The sequence below is a fragment of the Heterocephalus glaber genome, unplaced genomic scaffold (assembly GCF_053883595.1).
Source record: "Heterocephalus glaber isolate CG9 unplaced genomic scaffold, H.glaber_assembly_v1.0 deba00000331, whole genome shotgun sequence".
Lineage (NCBI taxonomy): Eukaryota > Metazoa > Chordata > Mammalia > Rodentia > Bathyergidae > Heterocephalus > Heterocephalus glaber.
In genome coordinates, this window is record NW_028258142.1 from 44,943,240 (window position 1) to 44,964,546 (window position 21,307).

General features: G+C 45.7%; 1 protein-coding gene across 15 annotated transcripts in view; it reads right to left on the minus strand.

Annotated features, from left to right (window-relative positions):
* The window catches only part of Fhod3 (formin homology 2 domain containing 3), a 497,386-nt gene extending 476,921 nt beyond the window's left edge, over positions 1–20,465 (minus strand). For 12 of the 15 annotated variants that reach the window (XM_021236693.2, XM_021236691.2, XM_021236688.2 and 9 more), the window contains exon 1: positions 20,183–20,464. In XM_021236693.2, the coding sequence (XP_021092352.1) occupies positions 20,183–20,347 (165 nt within the window). In that variant the 5' untranslated portion in view covers positions 20,348–20,464. Of the gene's footprint in view, positions 1–20,182 lie in introns of all 15 variants that reach the window. The other 3 variants (XM_087189308.1, XM_087189306.1, XM_087189305.1) reach the window with 1 other exon arrangement.
* Positions 20,466–21,307: the final 842 nt, after the last annotated feature.

The window sequence follows — 21,307 nt, forward strand, 5'->3', positions numbered from 1 at the left end:
AAGAATTATTGACAATCTTTATTAGAAGGGTGAAGTTAATAGAAAAATCAAAAGGAAGAACATCTGCAGGTGAGAGAGTCTAAGAGAAACTACTGGATTTCTTTATGAAGTGATACAAAACTTCTTACAGAAACCTGCAGATGAGCAGGAAGAAAGGAACAGTGTTCTCACTCTGCAGATGAAGAAATGGAGGCCTGGAGAGATTGATTAGTCACATCTCCACATGCCATATAACTTGCCAATCTGTTTATTTACTTTCTTCTCTGTGTCTTTGCCTAGACCATAAGAGTCATGAAGATTAGGATCTCTGCCTATTTTGTTCACTTCTGTTTCTCCAGTTCTCAAAGGAGTGTGGCATACAGCAGGTGCTCAGCGGCAGTGTGTGAAGTGAACAAGTAAATGAATAACACAACTAACTACCCAGGTTCAGGAGCAAGGAGCTTTGGGGACCTCATGCTGCTTCTCAACACACTGCCAGATACTGATCCCAGAAGGAAAAACCATGACCCTAACCTTAAAAAGGTGGCTCATACCCTAAAAGCAGCACTGCTGCATGACGACAGGGCACCGGGGCAGGTTGTTACAGTTGGCCTTATCAGTTTCAGCCTCAAGCCACTGGTTACTCTAGGTCTGTGTAACCTGATTGGAAACTACTACATTAACACTGTGACACCTGAGGTCCTTCCATCGCAAGGACTGATCAATGTGACCAAAGCACACTTTGGCATAGAGCCAAAGAACTGGCCTTTCTCCACATCTGAGGGACTTTCAGCAATAATGACTCATGAAACAGGATATGGACCAGACTGCTGCAGGGTGGGACAGCCCTGGTGAGGACCCCCAGTTTTCCCTCTACCTCCCCAAGAATGTAGAAGGAAAGTACAGTCCTGAGTGTGCAGAGGACGAAACCTCTCTTTATGCCACAGCAGTTTCCTTCTGCTTTGGTAAACTCTAGTCTCCAGGCAAGCACTACACCAAATAATGAAATTTAAACTGTTTAGACTTTGCAGAACTGCACATGTTAATTTAATGGAGCTGGCGTGTTCTGTGTCAGAGAACAGGCAGGCCGAGGAACTATTTTTTAAATGACACAAATGGCTCTCCAAGAGAGTGGGGGAAGAAAAGAGGCTTAGAGACACCAGAGCCCTAAGACACAAAGAAACCTCAGGCCTGGGGCACAGCCCCTCCTCTCCCCTTCCCGCTCCTTGGCTGAGGATTAGTTCTGGTCCTGCTCATGATGTTCTTGTCCCAAGGCAGCACATGCAGCAGCAGCAACAGTAGTGGACACAGCTAACACCTCAGGGCCTGGCAGGTCCCAGCAGGGAGTGGCTCACCAAGAGGAGACACATGGACCAAATCAGGACACCAAAGCACATTTTCAAAATTTGAGACTGTCACACATGTGAAAGGGAGTTTGCCAGTCTGAACACAGCTTTGCTGGGATTTGCTGGGATATCACAGATCCAGGGGCTTTTCTCCAGTCCCCAGGCTACCAGAGGAACTGACAGGGCAGGCATGTGAGCACACAGGTTCTGGGCTCCATCTAAGTCCTCCTTCACTGCTGACGTGAGGCTGGGCCTGTCACAAAAAGCTGTCCACAAGCTTCAATGTTACAAGCAAACTTCAAATCTCAGGGTGTGCCGGAGCCCCTGAGCCTCATTTTAAACCCCATATTCCCTCTACAAGAGCCCTCCGACTTTTATCTATACAGAAACCTGGTGGAAACATGAGGACCAAAAGGGTGGGGGTGACATGTGGGAAGGGAAAGACTGATAGCAGGTGGCATATCTAAAATTCAGAACTCTTGAGTAGTCAAGGAAGCAAACTATGAGCCACATCTATTCACCCCCATACCTCCATTACTGCCTCCTTCATGTGGACGTGCGATGATCACAATTTGAAACATGTTAGCATTCTCCGATGTGGCTTGTAGCTTCATTTATTTATCATACAGTCATTGTCAGTATCTGTGGGGAATTGGTTCCAAGACCTTCACAGATACCAAAGTCCTCAGATGCTCAAATTCTTATATCAAATGTTGTAATATTTGCGTATAACCTATGCATGAAGCTGGGTGTGGTGTCACATGCCTATTATCCCAGCACTCATGGTGATACATCCTGAGGCAGGATGTATCACCATGAGTTCAAGGACAGGTCGGGCCATGTAGGGAGTTCAAAGCCAGTCTGAACTATACAGTGAGCCTTTATCTCAAAAACAAACAAAAAACCCTAGGCACATCATATATTTTCCATCATCTCTAGCTGATTTATAATACCCAATGCAATGTAAATGCTATGTAAATAGTTGTTACGTTATACTATATTGGTTAGAGAATAAGTCTGTATATGATGTATATGATGATGTACAGATGCAAGTTTTTTCAAATAGTTTGGATACATGGTTGGTTGAAACTAAAAACCTGCAAATACAAGAGTCAGATTGTGTTTTGACAATATATAAAATTTCTGTTAATTTGTACTTCATAGGATTTGAGAAATGTCTCCCACAAAGCTCTATCATAGGTGTTGGCCCTTTATAAATCTGTAAGCTGAGAACATACACCAAATGCTAGGTGATGTTGGAACTCAGGGTGCCCAGGCTAAAGAGAGGGGGCACCAGGATTTTGTCCTATGATTCAGCAATAATAGGACCTCAGAAGGATTAAAATTAAGGACAAATAACTATAAATAATTATTTCTAAATGAATAGTCTTTTCTGTGGGCAGTGTTTTAAAAGGTTCATAGCCTCTGAAGGCCAAAGACTCAAATAATGAATCCTTCAGATAAAGGGTATTTTTCTAATTTAAAAAAAAAAAAATCTTCCTGACTATGCTGACAGAGTTAAGCTTAGTTATTAATTTGATTGGCTTGGGAAGTCACCAAGGGGATTAGTAAAGCACACTTCTGGGTGGGTCACAGAGGCATGACCTTGGGTACCATATATGGTCCCTGGCCTTTTCCTCTCTGGTGCTATTCCCCTGCTCTGCTTCCCTGCTGCCACACCCATCTTTCGTGATCTTCTTGCACTGGAGCAGCTAAATATGGACTGAACCCTCTGAAACCATGAGCCAAATAAACTTCTCCTTTGAGTTGTAGCTATCAGGTATTGCCAGGGTTGACTCAGCTGATCTGACTGGCCATGAGGGTGTCCCCTTCCTCCCTCACCACTGCATGTTCATCCCTCTCAAAGGAGCCTATGAGATGACCCCAGGTTCGGTTGCCATCTGGCTCCAACCTCAGGAGAGGAGCCAGAACCACCAACAAGCTGCTCTCAAATGGCTGGCCCAAGGAGACTATGACAGAGAATAAAAATGATTATTGGAAGCCACTGTTTTCAAGTGAATTTTTTAAAGCCATGGATAATATAGGCACACATATTGAGTAATCTTCATGTGATTCAGTATTTTTTCAAATATTATTTTGCTTTTCAGTCATCTAATAAACACTGAGAATTTTCTGTATCTTCTGATTCTACATGGAAGAGAGAGACGCTGGATTCCAAGAGGCAGCAAGGTCAACAGAACATTGGAGCTGACCGATGGCTCTCAGGGCCTAGGAGAGGATCTGGTTTGGGCAACAGGGTGATGATGTTGCTCACTGAGTAGATGGATCTGCAAGAAGAGAAGATCTGACCTAAACATGGTAAACATTCAACATCTGAAGGATGCCAGGGGAGCTGCCTGGTATGTGCCCTTAGGGCCCAGAGAGAGAGCTGGAGCAGAGCTATAACCAAGAGGGTCATCAGGAACTCCCTAAAACCATCCAGGAGAAAGAGGTTGACTGTGTAGAGAAAGGTGATCTTGGGTTAAGTGACCTGAGGAAGACCAACATTCAAAGGACAGGAGGAGTAGAACGACTGAGAAAGAATAGAGAGAGCAGGTGAATATCCTACCACTGAACTTGGAATGGCAAGCATTCCTCAGAGAGAATAATCTGAAATGGCAAGTCCTGCTAGGAGATCACAGTCAAGATACTGAAGTGCCTACTGAGTGGAAAGACAAGTGCCTTAGCAAGAGCAGATTCACTGCAGGAGTGGTAATGGGAGCTGGGACATCGAGGAAAGACAGTAGCGATTAGACAAGGTCTGCAAAGCTAGAGGGAAAAGGACAGAAGAAAAAGCAAGAGAGGAAGGCTTTTCTGGATGAAAGAGGCTGTAGGCCACTTAAATGCTGAAGGAAGGGTGCAGGAGGAAGTCAAGGGTAAAGACAATAGGAAAGGGCTGACCTCCCCTTCTAGGAGGAAGGACAGGGCACAGGGGACAGGTAAATAGGCCAGTGAGACATGATGCAACCAAAAGGTCTGCTCCACCTTTGCAAAGCTAAGGACCTGAGCTGGGGGTGGGAGCACCGTGATGAGCACAGGTGTGAGGCCCATGGCACCAGGACTGGAGGACATATAGGCCCTTGTGACATACAGAAATGGGAAGTCTTTTTTATGTTTTGGTCCCTAACAGTCTCACAGGAGAGGTGCTACTATTCAAAGACTGTAGGAGAGGGAACAGAGTACATGGGCTCGGCCAGAGCTGCAGTACAGGTCTATCAGAGGTAGAGCCACTGCCGTTTGTCAACCCTCACTCAGTGCTGTTTCTCTCCCAGGCCAATGGAGTCTGATGCCAGGCAGACACCCACAAAATGTCCAGGAAAGGAGGAAAGAAAGAAAGCCACAGGAAATGGTCAACTCCTAAGCCCTCCTTGGCTAACACCTCAATAATCAGCTCACTAGTTATTAGCCATGGCCGGCAACAGGAGCCCCTGCCCACCCTTCCCAAGCCAAACCCCTCCTGAGGCATGGCACTGACTCTTTTCCTCTTCTCATGCTGTCTTTGGAGGTGGCTCCTCCGTGTCCACCTATCCATCCATCTTCTTTCTTTCCTTCTCTCTCTCTCTCTCTCTCTCTCTCCCTCTCTCTCTCTCTGTTCTTTACAATCACTTTCTTCCCATCTATCTCTCTCTCCTCTTCCTCTTCCATCATGTTTCTATGACACAGAGCAGAAAAACCTTTAAATGGCTTTGTGCTCAATGACAACAGCCCCAACTCCCCAGTCAAGTCTGAGAACCCACCCAGCACTGTGGTCTGCTGCTATGGGTTACCTCCCTCTAGACAGCCATTCTCCCTCCCTGAAGGCCATCAAGCCCGACTTGACTCTTGGAACCTGCCTGCATTTCACTCTTTACCCTCTCTTCTGCCCACTTAAACCCCACCCTTCCCCCCAAAGCCTGCTAGACTGTGGAGTACACTTGGATTTTTCCCAAGTCTGACATTTCTATAGCCTTGGTGGGCTCTTGGACATGAACCGCTTGCTGCTCTCCGTAGTTACTTCATCTTTATTGTTTATGATTTATTTCCCCAACCAACAGTAACAACAGAGGTGATAATTTTCATATTCTTGGGCTCAGCAGCATTGGTAAAAGTGAAACTTCCCACCCATCTAAGCTTTACTACCCTGCCCATGCAAAAATAACCACCAACTGGTTACATATTTCTCTGATTTTTTTTCCCTCGGTACTGGGGATCAAACTCAGGACCTTGCACTTGCAAGGCAGGCACAGCACCACTGAGCTACATCCCCAGCCCTTGAGCTGGTTACATATGATGTCATAGGAGCTCAGCTTGAACTGTTCTCTGATTGTCTTCCTTCTGTACACTTCTCTGGGTGTCAAAATTCTTCATGCTTATACCCCACAGACCAAGATGGGGAGCCCTCGTCTGAGTCAGGGCATGAAGGACAAAAGCTGTGGGCCAAGTTCCAGTCTTGTCAACCTGTGAGGGGCTGTCAGAGTGCATCAGTCATATACCAAGATGTCATTCTCTCACCTATGAGATGGAAGCGTGAATCCCATCTGCTCCCTCTCAGGGTGTGTGAGGACAGCCAGGCTAACCTATATCCCCCAGTGCCTTGTCAACTGCACAGACTGCAGTGGTTCTACTACTGGTATGTCCAGTGATGAGTCATTCTCCACAAAATTGTATCCAGTTGTAGAAAAAAAAAAATCACCCATATCCCTGACTATCATTCTGGACAGAACTGTTCAACAGCTCTGCTCTCCCCACTCTCCGATGATTGTGTTACTGAGCTTGAACAGGGGACACAGGAGAAGACTGGATAACCTCTCTTGCCCCTAGGTACTGGCCACCCAGACACTAGCAGCTCAAGTACTGCTGGGTCCTGGTGATTTATGGAAGCTGCTATCAGCAGCCCGCCTGAGCACTGTTACAGCCTGCACCTGTGATCTGATAGGGCAGGGGCTAATATATCCCTCTAAGATGAGTGCCATTGCCTGAAACAAGATCCTGCCCAACACCTCCATGGTTGGCAAAAGGCAGACTTTCCACATGTGGAAAGAACACTGTGGCTACCACTCCTGCTTCACCAGAGGCAGCCACCACAGTCACCTTGACCTCAGGGACCCTGTCTCTCCTCTGCCACCCCCAAGAAAGAGCCTGGGCAGGAGCATGAAACAAGGCTGATGAACACCTGGTTTACAAGGTAGTGCTTTTCCATCCTGAACAAGTCTGACTGGGGTCTTCCTCCATCAGAGGAGCCCTCCCCACTGCCATTCAGGAGACTCCAGCATGTCTACACCCATCCAAACTCGACAGGAAATAACATGTGCTTTTTCTTGCCAACCTAAGCCTTCCTTGCAAGCTACACATTTCTGAGGCCAGTGAGGCTAGAAACAATGGAAGAGTTATTTCTACCACATTTACCTACAGTCTTGAAGTTATAAAATATCCCAACTATATGGACAGCTGAGGGATCTGACAAAGGTCTAAGGACATAAGCTCCTGAAGGTAAAAGGTCCATCCTAGGGCCGGGGATTTAGCTGCCACCGTCTCGCAAGGGCAAGGTCCTGAGTTCAACCCCTGGAACCAAAAAAAAAAAAAAGGCCCATCCTACAATTTTTTCATTGTTGTGGTCATTCATGCTGCCTGCTGCTGAGGCTTCACACCTGGCTGGGACAGGCAGCCACAGAATAAAGAACCATAGGGTCATGCACAGAGACTGTGGGAGGTCTGGAAGAGAACTTAGTACAGTGGTGGCGAACACACAGCACACATGTTGCAGCAGGCTATTTGTATCACTGAAAGCTCTAAAAGGTTCACAATCACTGACTTAGTATAGTTGGGTCCTGAAAAGGAGATAAATACATGTAATTTTTTCAGGGTTTTTATATTCATCTTTATGTCACTCTTATCAATGACACCAGCTACACACAAAGACAAAGGAAGAAGTCGGGCTGGTCTTGGGCTTCATAGCTTGCCCAGCTCTCCACCAGCCCTACCTTGACTTAGAGATCATCTTTCCATCCATCTCCAGTGCTTAAAATGGAGGAAACTTCCTCCATCCAAGATGAAATCTCTAGTCCTCAACTCAGCAATTAAATATCTAAGAGTTAATCTTAAGGAGATATCAGGTTAAGGAAGAAGATATTAGCAACTGCCTAAACATCCAATGGTTCATTCACATATGTGTGCATTTGATGAACAGATGAATATTTATTAGGCACCAAGCAAGACAAATTAAACTCTGAAGGAGACAGAGTATTTTGGAACAATGGTTACATGGACCATGGTCTACGGATAGACTTATCACCATGCTATCATTAAAGAATATTTAATGGGGTCCGGGAATTTAGCTCAGTGGTTCCACCCCCTGCCTCGCAAGCACAAGGACCCGAGTTCGATCCCTGGTACCAAAAAAAAGAATATTTACTGAGTTGGGAAAGCACTCAAATATAATGTTATATTTAATATTCACAGATATTAAAATTCTGATAAGACACAAAAGTGTTAAGGGAGGTTACCTTGAGTGATGAGAAAAGTGGCTTGAATTTCATCAGTATGCTTTTCTGTAGTCTCTAAATTTATACACATCCTCCTGCTGTGATGGAATCAAATGCTTTGTTTGTTGTATAAGGGTAGAAACTTTCCTTGGTCCTTTCTCATGGAATCTTTCTTTGTTGGTGTAAACAACACACACAATGCCACCCTAATTCCACACACACTGTTCTAGTTCACAGCTACACAGAACTACAGTGTAAAGAGCGGTAGGGTATAAGCCATATGCACACCAAAAGACACACACTGTATTGATTTGAGTACTAGAAACAATCCACGTTACTTAGCTGTCAGGCAGAAGCCAGATTCTTACTCCTGCCCCCAATGAAGAAAGGTAATAGGTTCAATATTTCTGCCAACCCTGTCGAGGCATTATCCATATACCACAGGTTACTCCATTACCAAACCCAGAGGTTGTGGTCCTTCCAGGTTATCCATCCTATTCCCACCCTCTTGGGCAGAGCCAACCAATTAACTGTCCTGGCCCACCTCCATCCCCATCTGTGGGGAGATGAGGATCTATCTCTCCAAGTAAAAATTAGGGAGAAATGGTCTTCTGACAAAGTTCAAAAATGGGAAAGCTAGTACTTTGGAGGCAGGGGACAACTAGTCATCACCACACATGAAGACGATAGAAGGTGCTTTAACCAGACTCTCCAGCAGGGACTTCTGCATGGAGACAGCTTGGATGAGGAGGCCACTTTCTCCTCCAATTCTAAGTTATGACAAATAACTCAACAAATATTTCCTGGTCTAGGCTCTGAGGCTACACCAGTAACAAAACAGACAACAATAACAAACTTATTCTGCCTTCCTGGAGCAGTGGACCGGCTACTTAAGGACTACTTGGAGTTTTCCCTGAATGGAGAACTCTCCAAACAGAGGTCCTGTGCTGAGGAATGACATGATCTGACCCTCATTTATAAAATGTCTCTTTCCTCTGTAGCCAATCACACAAGCCTACTGCCTAGGTTTCTCCTTCATGATAAAATCTGCTGAACGGACCATATCTGATTCTATCTAACCTTCTCCTCTTTCCTATTAATGGCTATTTTCCAAGGCAAGGATGAAACTTCTACCTTGGCAGACATCACAACTTAGTATAAATGACAGTAAGACAGCACTGTGTTAGCACAAGAACATACAGGCACTCCATGGAGCTAGGAGCCCAGAAACATGTCCCAAGTCTCTGGAAGTGATATGGTACAGAGGTAGCTTGAAAGACTGTGCTGTCTTCTCCATCACGTAGATACCTCCTGACCTCCCTTGGCTGCTTTCCCAGGGGGTCCACCCTACACCCTTCAAACTATATGCAGCATGTGTAATGAAATCAGATGTCCGTAGCAGCAATGATTCCCCAAAAGAGAAGTCTCCTTCTAATTGTTTGCAAAGGTTGAAATCAAGATTTCAAGGTTATAGCAAGATGATATTAAATTTTGCTCTTATTTAATAAAAGTAGTAAAAGAGGGAGAAAGCATATTAAAGGCAGTTGTCTCAACTCCAGAGTCTCCATATATAGTACTTGTCTTTATGAGTTACACCAATAATTCTAACAAGGGAAAGGTTGGAGAAAGTGACCTTAAATCATAAATAAAACAACATAGGTGAATAGATGATATAAACTGTAATTGGTACAAACTTTTTTACTCAAAATTGTGGCCAGTGAGTAGCTGTGATGGTGTACATGACCCTGGTTTGTCCAGGACTTCCTCTGCCTTCTCTCCTCCAACAACCCACCTTTCAGAGTCCCCCACCTGCTCTACACACACCAGTTCTAGTCATTCATGCTAGGGGCATTTGCTCAGGAATTCATCTACTACAAAACTCAAGACATCCTTTGGATCTAGTGAACCAATCAGGCAATGCCTCGGTTATTTTCTATTCTGAGAACTTAAAAAAAATCTTGGGCTTGTCCCACACATTCTTGGTTAAGACTCTGGCATTTCATTCCCTTCTATAAAAACCAGTGCATGATGAGGCAGAGCTGCCTTATCAAGACCAAAGAGGATTCCACTGTGATTTTCCTCTTTTCAAGAATATTATTTGATGAGGCGCTCAAGAAACTAATTTGCTTCCTTTTTGTCAAATCTAGGAATACTGTTCTATGTTGAACTGTAATCATTAACATTTTCCCTTTTTCAACATGTTAAAAAAAAATTTAAGACTTTTTTTCCTAACATTAAGCTCTAAATATTTTCCCTTGGAAGCTGACATTTTAATTTCTAAATTATAAAACTAACCAGAAAAAAGGAATCATGTTCCAGACTTGCAAATAGATACAACATAGATTCCATTTGTTACTATGTATCTCTAAAGACAGACATTTCTGGGTATATATACTTGTTGATTCATGGTAACTTAATATTTTATTTTTGAAAATGATGCATCTTTCCCTTCCCCTCCTCAGTAGTTAACCCACAAATGGATTGATCTGCCTATACAAAATAAAAAGATATTACACCATTGCCATTCACTGTCTCTTGAGATGCTCTGTGGAGGGACACTGAAGGTATAGGCAGAGCTGGCTCACTGGGAATGAGGAAAGACCCCAGGGTAGACCTATGGGCATGCCACAGGTTCCAACAGTCACTGGGAAGTTGAATGTCTTTACAGTGAACCCTTGAGTTATGACTGGCCTCACATACAAACAACTTGGGTTACAACTGGGATTTTAGTTTTAACTTAAATGACCAAAGTCTTGAGTTACAACCCAAATGCCAGTATTTCCTGTGTGGAGTTAATTGAGAAATCCTGGGCCAATGTCTCTCTAAGGACACTGAGATCTGCCTGGAAGAAAGTGTGGCCCAAAATTATAGAGGAGAGAGACTTTGAAGGCTATGTAGAGGAGCTTGAGCCTTCAGTTGACCCTGGGGTTGATGACAATGTCACTATAGCAGAATCCATATGCTTGCAGGTAGACAGTGGTGATGTTGAGGAACTGGTGGAGGAGCACTCACAGGAACTGTCTACAGAGGAACTTCAGCAACTTCTGGCTGAGTAACAGAGAATGGCAGCTAAGGAGCTTTCTGAGGAGGAGGAGGAGCTTCTTCTGAAATAAGGAAATTCTGAAAAAAATGGACAGAGCTACAAACATTGTAGAGAAGACCTACCCACACAGAGAAAAAGCCAATCAGTGCATTCACGTATGTAATGACAATGTCATGTCACACTACAGAACAGTGTTAAAGAAAAGACAGAAACAGACAACCTTAGACCAGTTTATAGTTCTGAAAAGGTTGAGGCCTAGTGAGCCAAAAGCAGGTATGAGTGCGCTACAGACTCTCCCAAGGAGAGAAAGGACACCAGAGAGCCAGATTCCTGATGTTCTTATGGAAGGGGACTTTGCTCCAAAACAATAACCACCTTCCATTGAACTCTCCCTTCTTGCAAGCTAAATATGTCAATTTGAATGGTGACAGTATGAAATTGTTGTTTCTGGTAAAATAGGTACATTTTATAATTTTTTTGGTGAATACACTAGGAAAATTATTGGTGTTATACATGTTATACAACCCTTTGTTATATGAAAAGGTTAGTTAGGGCCGGGGATTTAGCTCAGTGGTTTCACCGCCTGCTGCGCAAGCGCAAGGACCCAAGTTCAATCTCCTGTACCAAAAACAAACAAACAAAAAAAAACCTATATGAAAAGGTTAGTTAAGGAGTGCTTTGGGGGATTCAGAACACATTATGGATATTTCCATTATTTCTTATGGGAAAAATAGTCTTGACTTACAACCAACTTGAGTTACAACCAGCCCTCACAAATGAATTGAGTTTGTTAGTCAAGGGTCCTCCATATACTGGTACCATTTATTATGGCCTTAGCCACATCTTGGTTTGATGATAAAAAATGCAAGTGCATATACTAAAACCACAGGCATAGCTCTGCCTTTACATTTCCTTCACTAAACTAGCCGTTTATGTAACTGGTGGTTGCTAGCTTCACCAGGGGAATTGATGGAACCTGGAAAGGCAATCTGAACACAAAAGGACTGATGCCTACATTTTGTCTTTTAAGATTAAGGACAACATGACCATGAGGGTGGGAAGAAAAATATCAAGAGAGGCAGGACAAAAAACTCCACTGACATTTAGCCATCTCAGTTGGAAGAGCTCTGATCCCAAACAGCACCCTGGAACTCATAACCTAAGTCTTTACTCTTTCATTGAAAAAATTTTTTCAATATATGCAAAATTAAAGAAAATATGATAAGATCCCCTCCCCATTTACCCACAGTCCAACTTTGACTCATACTCTGCCATGTTCCCTCTATAGGCTGACTCACCTACTTGTCCTTTATCCTGGATCATTTTGAAGAAAATTTCAGACATCATATAATTTCAGCTCTAAATATTTCAGTATGTACTTCTCAAAGAAACAAATTCTTACTTAAATATAACCTCAACATCATCTGTTATGGTTTGTGTCTAGATGTCCCCCCAAAGCCTCATGCAGTCATAGGTGGGGCTTTCTCAGAGTTGGCTAAATCTAGAATGTGTGATGCTGGCATTAAGGGTGTGTGCTACTAAATTAGCCCACTAATTGGTTTGGCACCTGCCCTAAGCCAGGTAGCCTAGATAGAATATAAAAGGGGCAGAAGGAAGCTGCTATTGTAACTTATGACTTGTTGCTTGCTTGCTGATTTTGTTGTCTTCTGCCTGCCATGAACTGTTTCTCCTCTCTGAGGCCCCTCTGCCAAGCCACCTTGCCTTAGAGCCAGCCAGTTATGGACTGAAACCTCTACAAAACATGAGGGCAAATGAACCTTTCCTTCTTTAACTTTGAGTGTTAAGTATTTTGTCTCAGCAACAAGAAAAGTAACTAAGATATTAACACACTTTAAAATTAATAATTTTTAATATCAAACAGCCAATCACTGTTCAACTTTCCCCAATGATCTCAATTACTTACTAACAATGTGTTTGTTTGAATCAGTTTTCAACTAGGACCACATGTTGCCATTGGTTGACGTGGCTCTCAAATCTCTTTTCAGAAATGAAAGGTTTCCTTTCATCTTTTTTTCTTTTTTTCTTTCTTTTTTTGGCAACTTATTTATTGAAGAAACTATAATTTCTCTCAATCTGGATTTTGCTGATTGCATCCCTATGGTGAGATTTAATATTCATTATAATTTAATTTTCCCCATTCTGGGTCATAAATACACCCCCCCACCTCCCTTTCTTCCCAACCCCCAAAAATGCTGAATGGCCTTAAAGAGGAGAAGACGCTGACAAACCCAAGCCTCTATGAATGGCCTGTGGAGGTAGAGCCAGCTGTGCTGACTAATACAGCCAGTCTTCAATCAGGTACTTTCTTAAGCCAGCCACTGGCAAAAAGATACACCTGGAGAAATGGTGTGGAGGTTGCCAGAGAGCAAGAAAAGCAAAGCCCTCGAGGGTTCAGAAGTTTCATCATGAGAGAGAAATAAACCATGGAGAAGAAAGGAGGGTGGGGGAGGGGTGCTCCTGAGCTGGCCTCCGAATGTTAATCAGTTTTTAAGCCGCCACCAATAAGAACTAACATTTCAGAGTCTAGCAGGGGAGGGCAAAGGTAGTCTTGTTGTTTTCTAGAGGGGCTCAGGTTGGACTCCAAAACAAAAGGCAAGGACTCACAGAGGGTCAACCCTGGAAGGACTTAGCAGAGCATAGCCATTTAAATCACAGCCCTGTGACAGACAGCAACCCCTGCCCCACCCCCACCCGCACAGAGAGCAAGTGCTTTGCTGGTTTTCTAATAATGGGACACAGTTGGCTGCAGGCTTTGGAGTAAAAAAAGACTTCACCTTAAATCAGAGCTCCTTTATTTAAGGCACAGTAGCCTTTAACAATCTGCTTAACCTCTCTGTGCCTCAGTTTCCTCATCTGTCAACTGGAAATTCTTTATCTGTCTACCTGCTAGAGCTGTTATGGGGGTAAATAAAGTTTTACAGGGAAGCCTACAGTACAGACCTCAGAACAAGCTTGTTACATAGTTGCCCCCTCCCCTTAAATATTGCTACCAGTCCATTCCAACCCAGGTCCTTGCAAGGAGCCAGCACAGCACCTGCTGGATGTCTGGCTGGGTTACTGACATGGTCTGTGGCCACGCATGAAATAAAGCTAACTGACCCATAAAAGGTTCAATCCCATGATCCTGATCTCAATAGCCCAGCTCCAACCAACTGAGCTAATTACAGCGGAGTCAGATTCAACTCTGCTTCTACATAGATACTCTTAGCAGTTCATACAACATTCTGAAACATTGTTGTCCTAAGATGCTATGACACAGCACACTTGCCAAGTTTACTAATGATCTCATCTTTTAAAAATTTTAATGTAATGTAGCACACAGATGTGTCCCTTAAGAGGATTAAGGTAGAAATTCATTAGTGCAATAATACCAGTGGATTTGTGTTCTAAAACTAACACCAATCAATCATCTTAGTGCACAGCCCATCTTAGCACTACTTAAGTTTCTTGGGGCAACATAGTGAGCTGAGCAGCCCAGATCTTCACCCTCGAAGGTATCTGCAATCAGGGAGACAGTGAGAACTCCCTGTACTGACAGCCCAGTGAATATCTGCTGTAATTCATGTTGCTAAGACTGTAATGTGCATAGGAATCACCAGGGGATCTCAGTAAAATGCACGTTCTGATTCAACAGGTCAGGGGAGGCCCAAGACTGTGCAGTTCTAGTAAGAGCCCAGGTGATGCCCAGCCCATGCTGGAGTCTAATCCTCACTCCAGTTGGCTGTTTTACAGATGAAGTAGCTGAGAGAACAAGGTAATCACCAAGGCAAAATTAGCGAGAAAGGAATGAACATGGGACACTCAAGACTAACCCATTGAGAAGATGCATGCTGGAATGTGGACAGGCTGCCTGGAAGGAGAACATCCAAGACACAAAAGTGGAGTTACTAACAACTTAGATCTACCCAGCCACGATGGCCCATGCCTGTAATCCTAGCACTCTAGAAGACTGAGGCAGAACAATCGCAAGTTTGTGCCCAACCTGGGCAACTTAGTAAGACCTTTCTCAAGTAAAACATTTTTTTTAAAAGCTGAGAATGTAGCTCAATAAGAAGGCCCTGGGTTCAATCTCCAGTAGTGTATCCCCCCCAAGCTCTCTCCCCCACAAGAAAACTTAGATCCACTGCCAGAAGCCAACTCAGGAACTTCAGTTTTGTGTGACCAGGTGCCACCTCCCAGTTTTGGTCTCCCTGTGGGAGGCAGCAATGCCAGTCCCTGGTCCTGGGGCTCGGTGAAGTGGTGACTTTCCAGGACAGTTCCTGGCCAAGGCAAGTGCCTAGAACACCATAGCTATTATCACCATGTTCCCTTCAGCCAACAGAAAGTAATCAAACATTTCCTCAATTAAATTACTAAGTCGTTACAGATTGCTAAGTCATAATTGACATTTTGACATGCATGCTTGTCATCACTTTCTGTATAAATACTCTACAATTCTAGTTTTGTCAATCCAAGGAATAAAAAATAATCATTAGATTCTTAAATGTCATTAGCATCAATCAATCTAAAACACATTTCAAGCTTTAAAATATCTGACTATTAATTCTATAGCACACTGTTTTCTACATTAAAAGTCTTATAATTTTTCTTTGATAACATCTAGACAGAAATAAACACCAATACCCAATTGTGTAACATTTGACGATGAAAACAAAAGGCCTCAGTGAGTCCAGTCAAAACATATAACCACCAAAATGAGCAGCTCCCCTATTCTGACCATTTGTTACCAAACTAATTACTTATTCAATCATCTTCCCAAGAACTGTTATGAAAAGCTAGTGTTTAAAAAAAAAGTCTACAACTATACAACCCTGAAAGTGCCAGATCTCATCTATACATAAATAAATAAATAAATAAATGCCTCTATCAGCCTGGGAAAAAAAGATAAAGCATAATAAGCACAATATATTGTTTTTGCCCAAGACAATGGGTTTGTTAAATGAACAACTGCTAATGGAGTCAGCAGACATGAGTGAAATTAGTATGTCATTAGTTGAGGTTCAGACTCAAGTTTCAGCCAGAAAGGGCTTAGAGGTTGTTCACTTCAAAGGGTCCCAAGACAGGAGAATCCTTAGGCAAGCTTTAAAAATTAAGACCCTCTGAGGGGGTCTTTGCAAGACTGCTTGCACAGGTGTGTTCATTGTGTTTGTGAAAACTCACCCAGCTGCACATTTATGACCTGCACACTTTTCTCTGTGTGATCCATTTCAGTTCAGTTACTCCTGAGGTATCTGAACACAGATGACAGCTGAGAACACTGGGAGTGTGTGCATGCTTTCTGCTTCTGCTTCTCCCCACTTGCCACTGCCTAGAGTGTCCTTCCACCAAGGAACTATCCCTCTTGCCAAGGCCAGACTTCACGGACCTGGGAGGAGCATTCTTTGTAGCTCTGGAAGGCTTACTACTAGTGGCAGGGGCCTGGAATGACACCTAGCCCATTCCCTCATCATTAGCTAATTCACAGAAGGGGTTGATGTTTATAGTTCCCACTCTACCAGGCCAGTAATTCTGTAAGATCTTTCTCCTGCATTTTTTTTTTTTTTGCTTTTTGTTCCCCCATTCAGTTTATTGGTACATTTTAGGTATAAAATACAGTTACATTCATCATTGGGATCTTGTACCATTATATGAGTCTCTTGGTTCTTATTATTTTCCCCTTCCCTTGCCCTCCCTTCACCCCCTCCACCCTTCCCTATTTGCAAAGACTTTGTTTCCATTTATTTCCTTTTCTCATATTTTTTCTTTTCCCTTCTTTCCTTTCCCCTACCCCTCCCACTTCCCCTGCTCCTTTAGACCTTTCTTCCTATTACACAATATCAATTATACATTTTTTAAATTACAATATCAAGATCTAGAAGACATTACCACAGATTTTACAGAATTTAAAAGGATATAGAAAGCATATTACAAAAATCTTCTTTGAAATAAACTTGACAACTTCTAAGAAGTACCTTGGAAGACAAATTAATGAAACTAACTCTGGAGAAAATATAAAATTTGAATAGCACCTATTAAAGAAAGTATATTCCTAGCTTGAAAACCTACCTATATGACAACAACAGGCTCATATACATTCAGAGGAGGTGAGCCACTCCCAGTGCACAAGAGGAGGCTTCCGGGCCACCGTACCACCCCTGCCAGCACAAAGGAGGTGAGCCAGGAGGGCGACAGCAACATCCCCCCCACACCCGCGGTCGAAATGAGAAGACATATAAACAAGTCTCAAAACCAGACTTCCAGATCACCTACAGCAACTCCAAAGGGAAATGAGATGGAACACTCTGATACTCAATCACCTGGACTCCCTGAACTGGCAACAAAAGAGGATCTGGAAAAAATGAAATCAGAAATAATTTCTCAGATAACAGCAGAGAGTGTGCTCACAGTGCAAGACATGATTAATAAATCTAGAGAGGAGCTGAGGAACATGATGGAATCCCAACACAGGAAATAAAGGGAATCCATAAAACAGAGGCAAACAGATTGCCAGGCGATTAAAAACTCCACTGAAAGTCTGCACAGCAGAATGAACCAATGTGAGGACAGAATTTCAGATATAGAAGATAAGATTGCAATTAGTGACCTGGAAAAGAAAAATTGCTGCAAAATTGTAAGGGACCACGAGAAATCATTCCAGCAGTTGCTAGATGATGCAAAGAAGAATAACATAAGACTGATTGGAGTCAATGAAGAAACAGGAGAGAGTTCAGATGACATAAAAAAACTGTTCCCGGAAGTGATGGCAGAAAACTTGCCAAGCAGGGGAAAAGAACTTGACATACAGATAAGTGAGGCATACAGGACTCCAGTAGCCATGATCAAAAAAAACTACACATAGGCATATAATAGTTAGGATTCCAGAAACCCAACAGAAGAACAAAATTCTACAAGCAGTGAGAGAAGAGAAACAAATCACATACAAAGGAAAGCCCATCAGAATCACAGCAGACTTCTCAATGCAAACTGTCCTGCTCTTAACATTTACCTGGCCCCAGGCCAAAAAGTTCCTGGCCAGAAGAGGTAACTGGATGAACTGCCCAAGGTAAAGGACAGGAAGTCCCCTGAGGTACATTTTCTGCCCACAGCCACACTGCTGGTCCTGGAAGCATGGTAGCACTGAGGTCTTGAGGTCACTGAGGTCATATAGGCTTGACTGGACTCTCAGCTCCCTACTAGTAGAGAAACTAGGTTATTTAATTGCTCTCTGCCTCAGTTTCTCCATCACCAAAATAGGGATAAAGTCCCTACTTGATGGACATGTGTAATATTAAATAAGATCACATATTAAGAACCCCAGGGGTGCACACACTACATGCCAGGTGCTAAAATTCATTAACCTTTTCTGTCATAGGTAGATCATCCAATTTTAAGATTCTGTATTGGAAGCCAGTCACTATCTTAAAGATACAAGTGTGCATTTAGGCACATAAATGCCCTGCATGCTGCTTTACAGAACTCTGGTTAATAAAATTAGCTACTTGCTCTTACCTGCCTCAGCCTCCCAAATAGCTGGGGTGACAGGTGTGCAAAAGTATGTCCAGATTTTGCTCTGCTCTTGCTTGGAAACACAAGGCCACATATACGCGTATACCGAGGGGTCTTTGGGCCAAAGATTCTGAGACTAAGCCTGGCTGGTCCTCAAGACAAGGGCTAAAGGTCTCTGTAAGATAGCTGCTTCTGCTTCTGTCTGTTCCACAAAAGACACGTTAGAAAGTTCTGCAAGCCAGTGCAGCAGCTGTACGGTGGCTTTCAGCTGGGGGTAGGAGGAGGGGCGGTGCCGAAGCACCACGATTTCCACAGTGGATCAAGACTATGGGGCTCTTCCATGGAAACATAAAAACATACTTCAGCTCACAGCTTGAAAGGTCAACCCATGTATATAGGGTTTGAAATTCAACGAAACCACTTCAAGGTCACAAGGCCACAATTATGAGTCTTCTGTGGCTTCAACAAAAGATCACTGTAATCAGAGACCAAAATGAACGGAATAATCATGATGTGGAAGAAGCCCTTTGAAAACTTAACTGAATTCACTGATTGAGAAGAACCAAAAAATTTCCTAAAGTGACTCTGATAAACTGAATTCATAATCCATCATTCTGCCCCTCTGTCTCCCAATTCAACTGCTATTATGGCCAGAGAGTTTTCCCTGTGCTGTGACTATAACCACCTTGCACCAATACGGAGACTAAGATGGAACTGCCTCATTCATCGCTCCTGGACCACCTGACTACGTAATTAAGTGGGACAGGGTGAGCGCCACCGCCAGTATCTACGGCTTTCCCCGCACAACCTCCTCCCCTACTTCCAAAGCAGGTAAACATTATACAGAAGCTTGAAGAATTTTTCAAAATCAAATTTGTTCTTCTTAGCACCAAAGGTTATCTCTTGCAAACATTTGCTAATGTTGATCTTCAAGGAATAAATCATCTCCAAGGTTTGACACGAACTCTAGGCGGAAAATATACCGAGGGGGTCACGCTTCAAGGTGCAGTCAATCTGCAAGTGGGAGGAAGGTGATTCCGGATAACTCAATGATTAGCTTTCAATGCCCGGCTCTTTGCAACAATCACTTTACAAGACGCCTGTCCTCCTCCTTCAAGGGGTTTAAAAAAAAAAAAAAAAACTCTCTGACGGGTGGACTGAGAGGCCATTCTTTCAAGGGGACACTCATTTGGGGCTCCGAGGCCGAGGCTTTGTGTGCTCGCCGCCGCCCCCTCCCCGCGCCCCGTCCCTCCTCCCACAGAGACCGCTCCTCCAGGGTTCCCAAGGCCACCTGCTCCTCTGAAGAAAAAGGGGTACTGTGAGCGCGAGCACAGCGCACGGTCGGCGTTCCCAACCGTGCCCCGGGGAAGGAGGAGGAGGTGTCCCCGGGAAGCTTGCTTTGTCGATAGGGTCGCGAGGTCGCCCGCAGCCCCCAGAGGCCCGAGAGGGGTTTTGTCCCGGGCGTCGCTCAGCGCTCGCCTCCAGGACCCGGCTCTGCGCGCGCCGGGTACCCGGGCCCCACCCCGCCCACCCCGCCCACCCGGCCGAGCTAACGGCGCTGCGACCAGGAGCCTTCACCGTCCCGCCTCCGGCCCCTACGGCACCTGCTTGGCGCGCCCGCCCCCAGCTCCGTGCCGGCGCGTGGGGCTGACCTGCCCGCCCAGGAGGGTCCCGCTCCAGACGGCGCGTGCCCAGGGCCCCTCTATTTAACGGGGAGGGGGACCTGCCCTTGGACGCTCGTCCCCGGGGGCCGCACCCAGTCGAACCCGCCTGCGGCGCCCGGACCCCCGCGCGCACCGCGGAAGGGGCTGCGTCCACAGCTCGCGGCGCGCCCCTCCGGGCCGTACCTTGTGGGGCGCCCGCAGCAGCCTATGGACCCCGGCCAGCTGGGTGCCGAGCGCGAGGTCCTCGCGGAACGTGAACAGCGGCGGCCGGCTGGGCTCGGGGAAGTTGGTGCTGTTGAAAGGGTCCGTATCGTCCAAGAACTGCACCCGACAAGCCAGCGTGGCCATGATGCATCCCTGCCGCAGGGGCGCGGGCCCCGGGTCTGGAAGCCGGGTCGCTGCGCGCAGGGGAGGCCACAGCCGCCGCTCTCAGGCTCCGGCGCGTCCCGCTGCAGCCCGGGCTCCGGCCGCCAGGGGCGGGGCGGGACAGGGGCGGGGCCGGCGCGCCCCCTCCTTCCCCTCCTGCTCCGGCTCCTCCCCTCCTGAGTTCCCCTGCGCCCGGCCGGGCTGTTCTGACCCGCGCGACCCTCCGCCCGGACGCGGATAGGGAGATTCGCCAGCGCGGTATCCACAGCCCCGCGCCAGGGCTGGGAATCCCCGGCGCCGGGCTCGGCTGCACGTGAGCCCCGCAGCGTTGCGCTGAGCTGCATCCCTTGGAGCCCGGGGGACGAGATGGAGAGGCCGGACCGCCCTCTGCCTCACCCTGTTCCAAACGAAAGAGGCAGCGGCCGAGCACTTGCGGCCTGGATTGGGAAAAGCCCAGCTGGGCCCCGGGAGACGAGGGAGCAGGCTCCAGCACCGAAAGGGACAGGGACGGTGGCGGCCACTGGGGAGCCCAGGAGAGGGCTACAGGGAGGTTTCCCTTGGGGAGAAGCTAAAGAGGAAGAAGCTAAGGTAGGCAGTGCAGGCAGCTCGTCTCAGGAGACAAACCTAGGGGCACCAGGCGAGAGGCCTGGGGGACTGCGAGGCGAGGCTGCAGGACCCCAGGGCCCCAGGTGTGCCCTGCGGATGTTCCTTGAACCTCAGCATCGCCACAGCCTCTCAGTCAAGTTTCCGAAAGCCCTCAGTGGACCTTCTGGGGCCGCGGAGAGAGGGACGCTGCCAACGAGGCCTCCGAATTGCAGAGGGGCCTCGGAGAGCCAGGGATCCCCTGGTAACCCCAGATTTCGAGGGAACCTTTGCGGCTGGCCTGCCTCCTCCTGGTTGGAGCCGTAAGGCTTCTCGCTGCTCGCGGGCGACCCCCTTCGT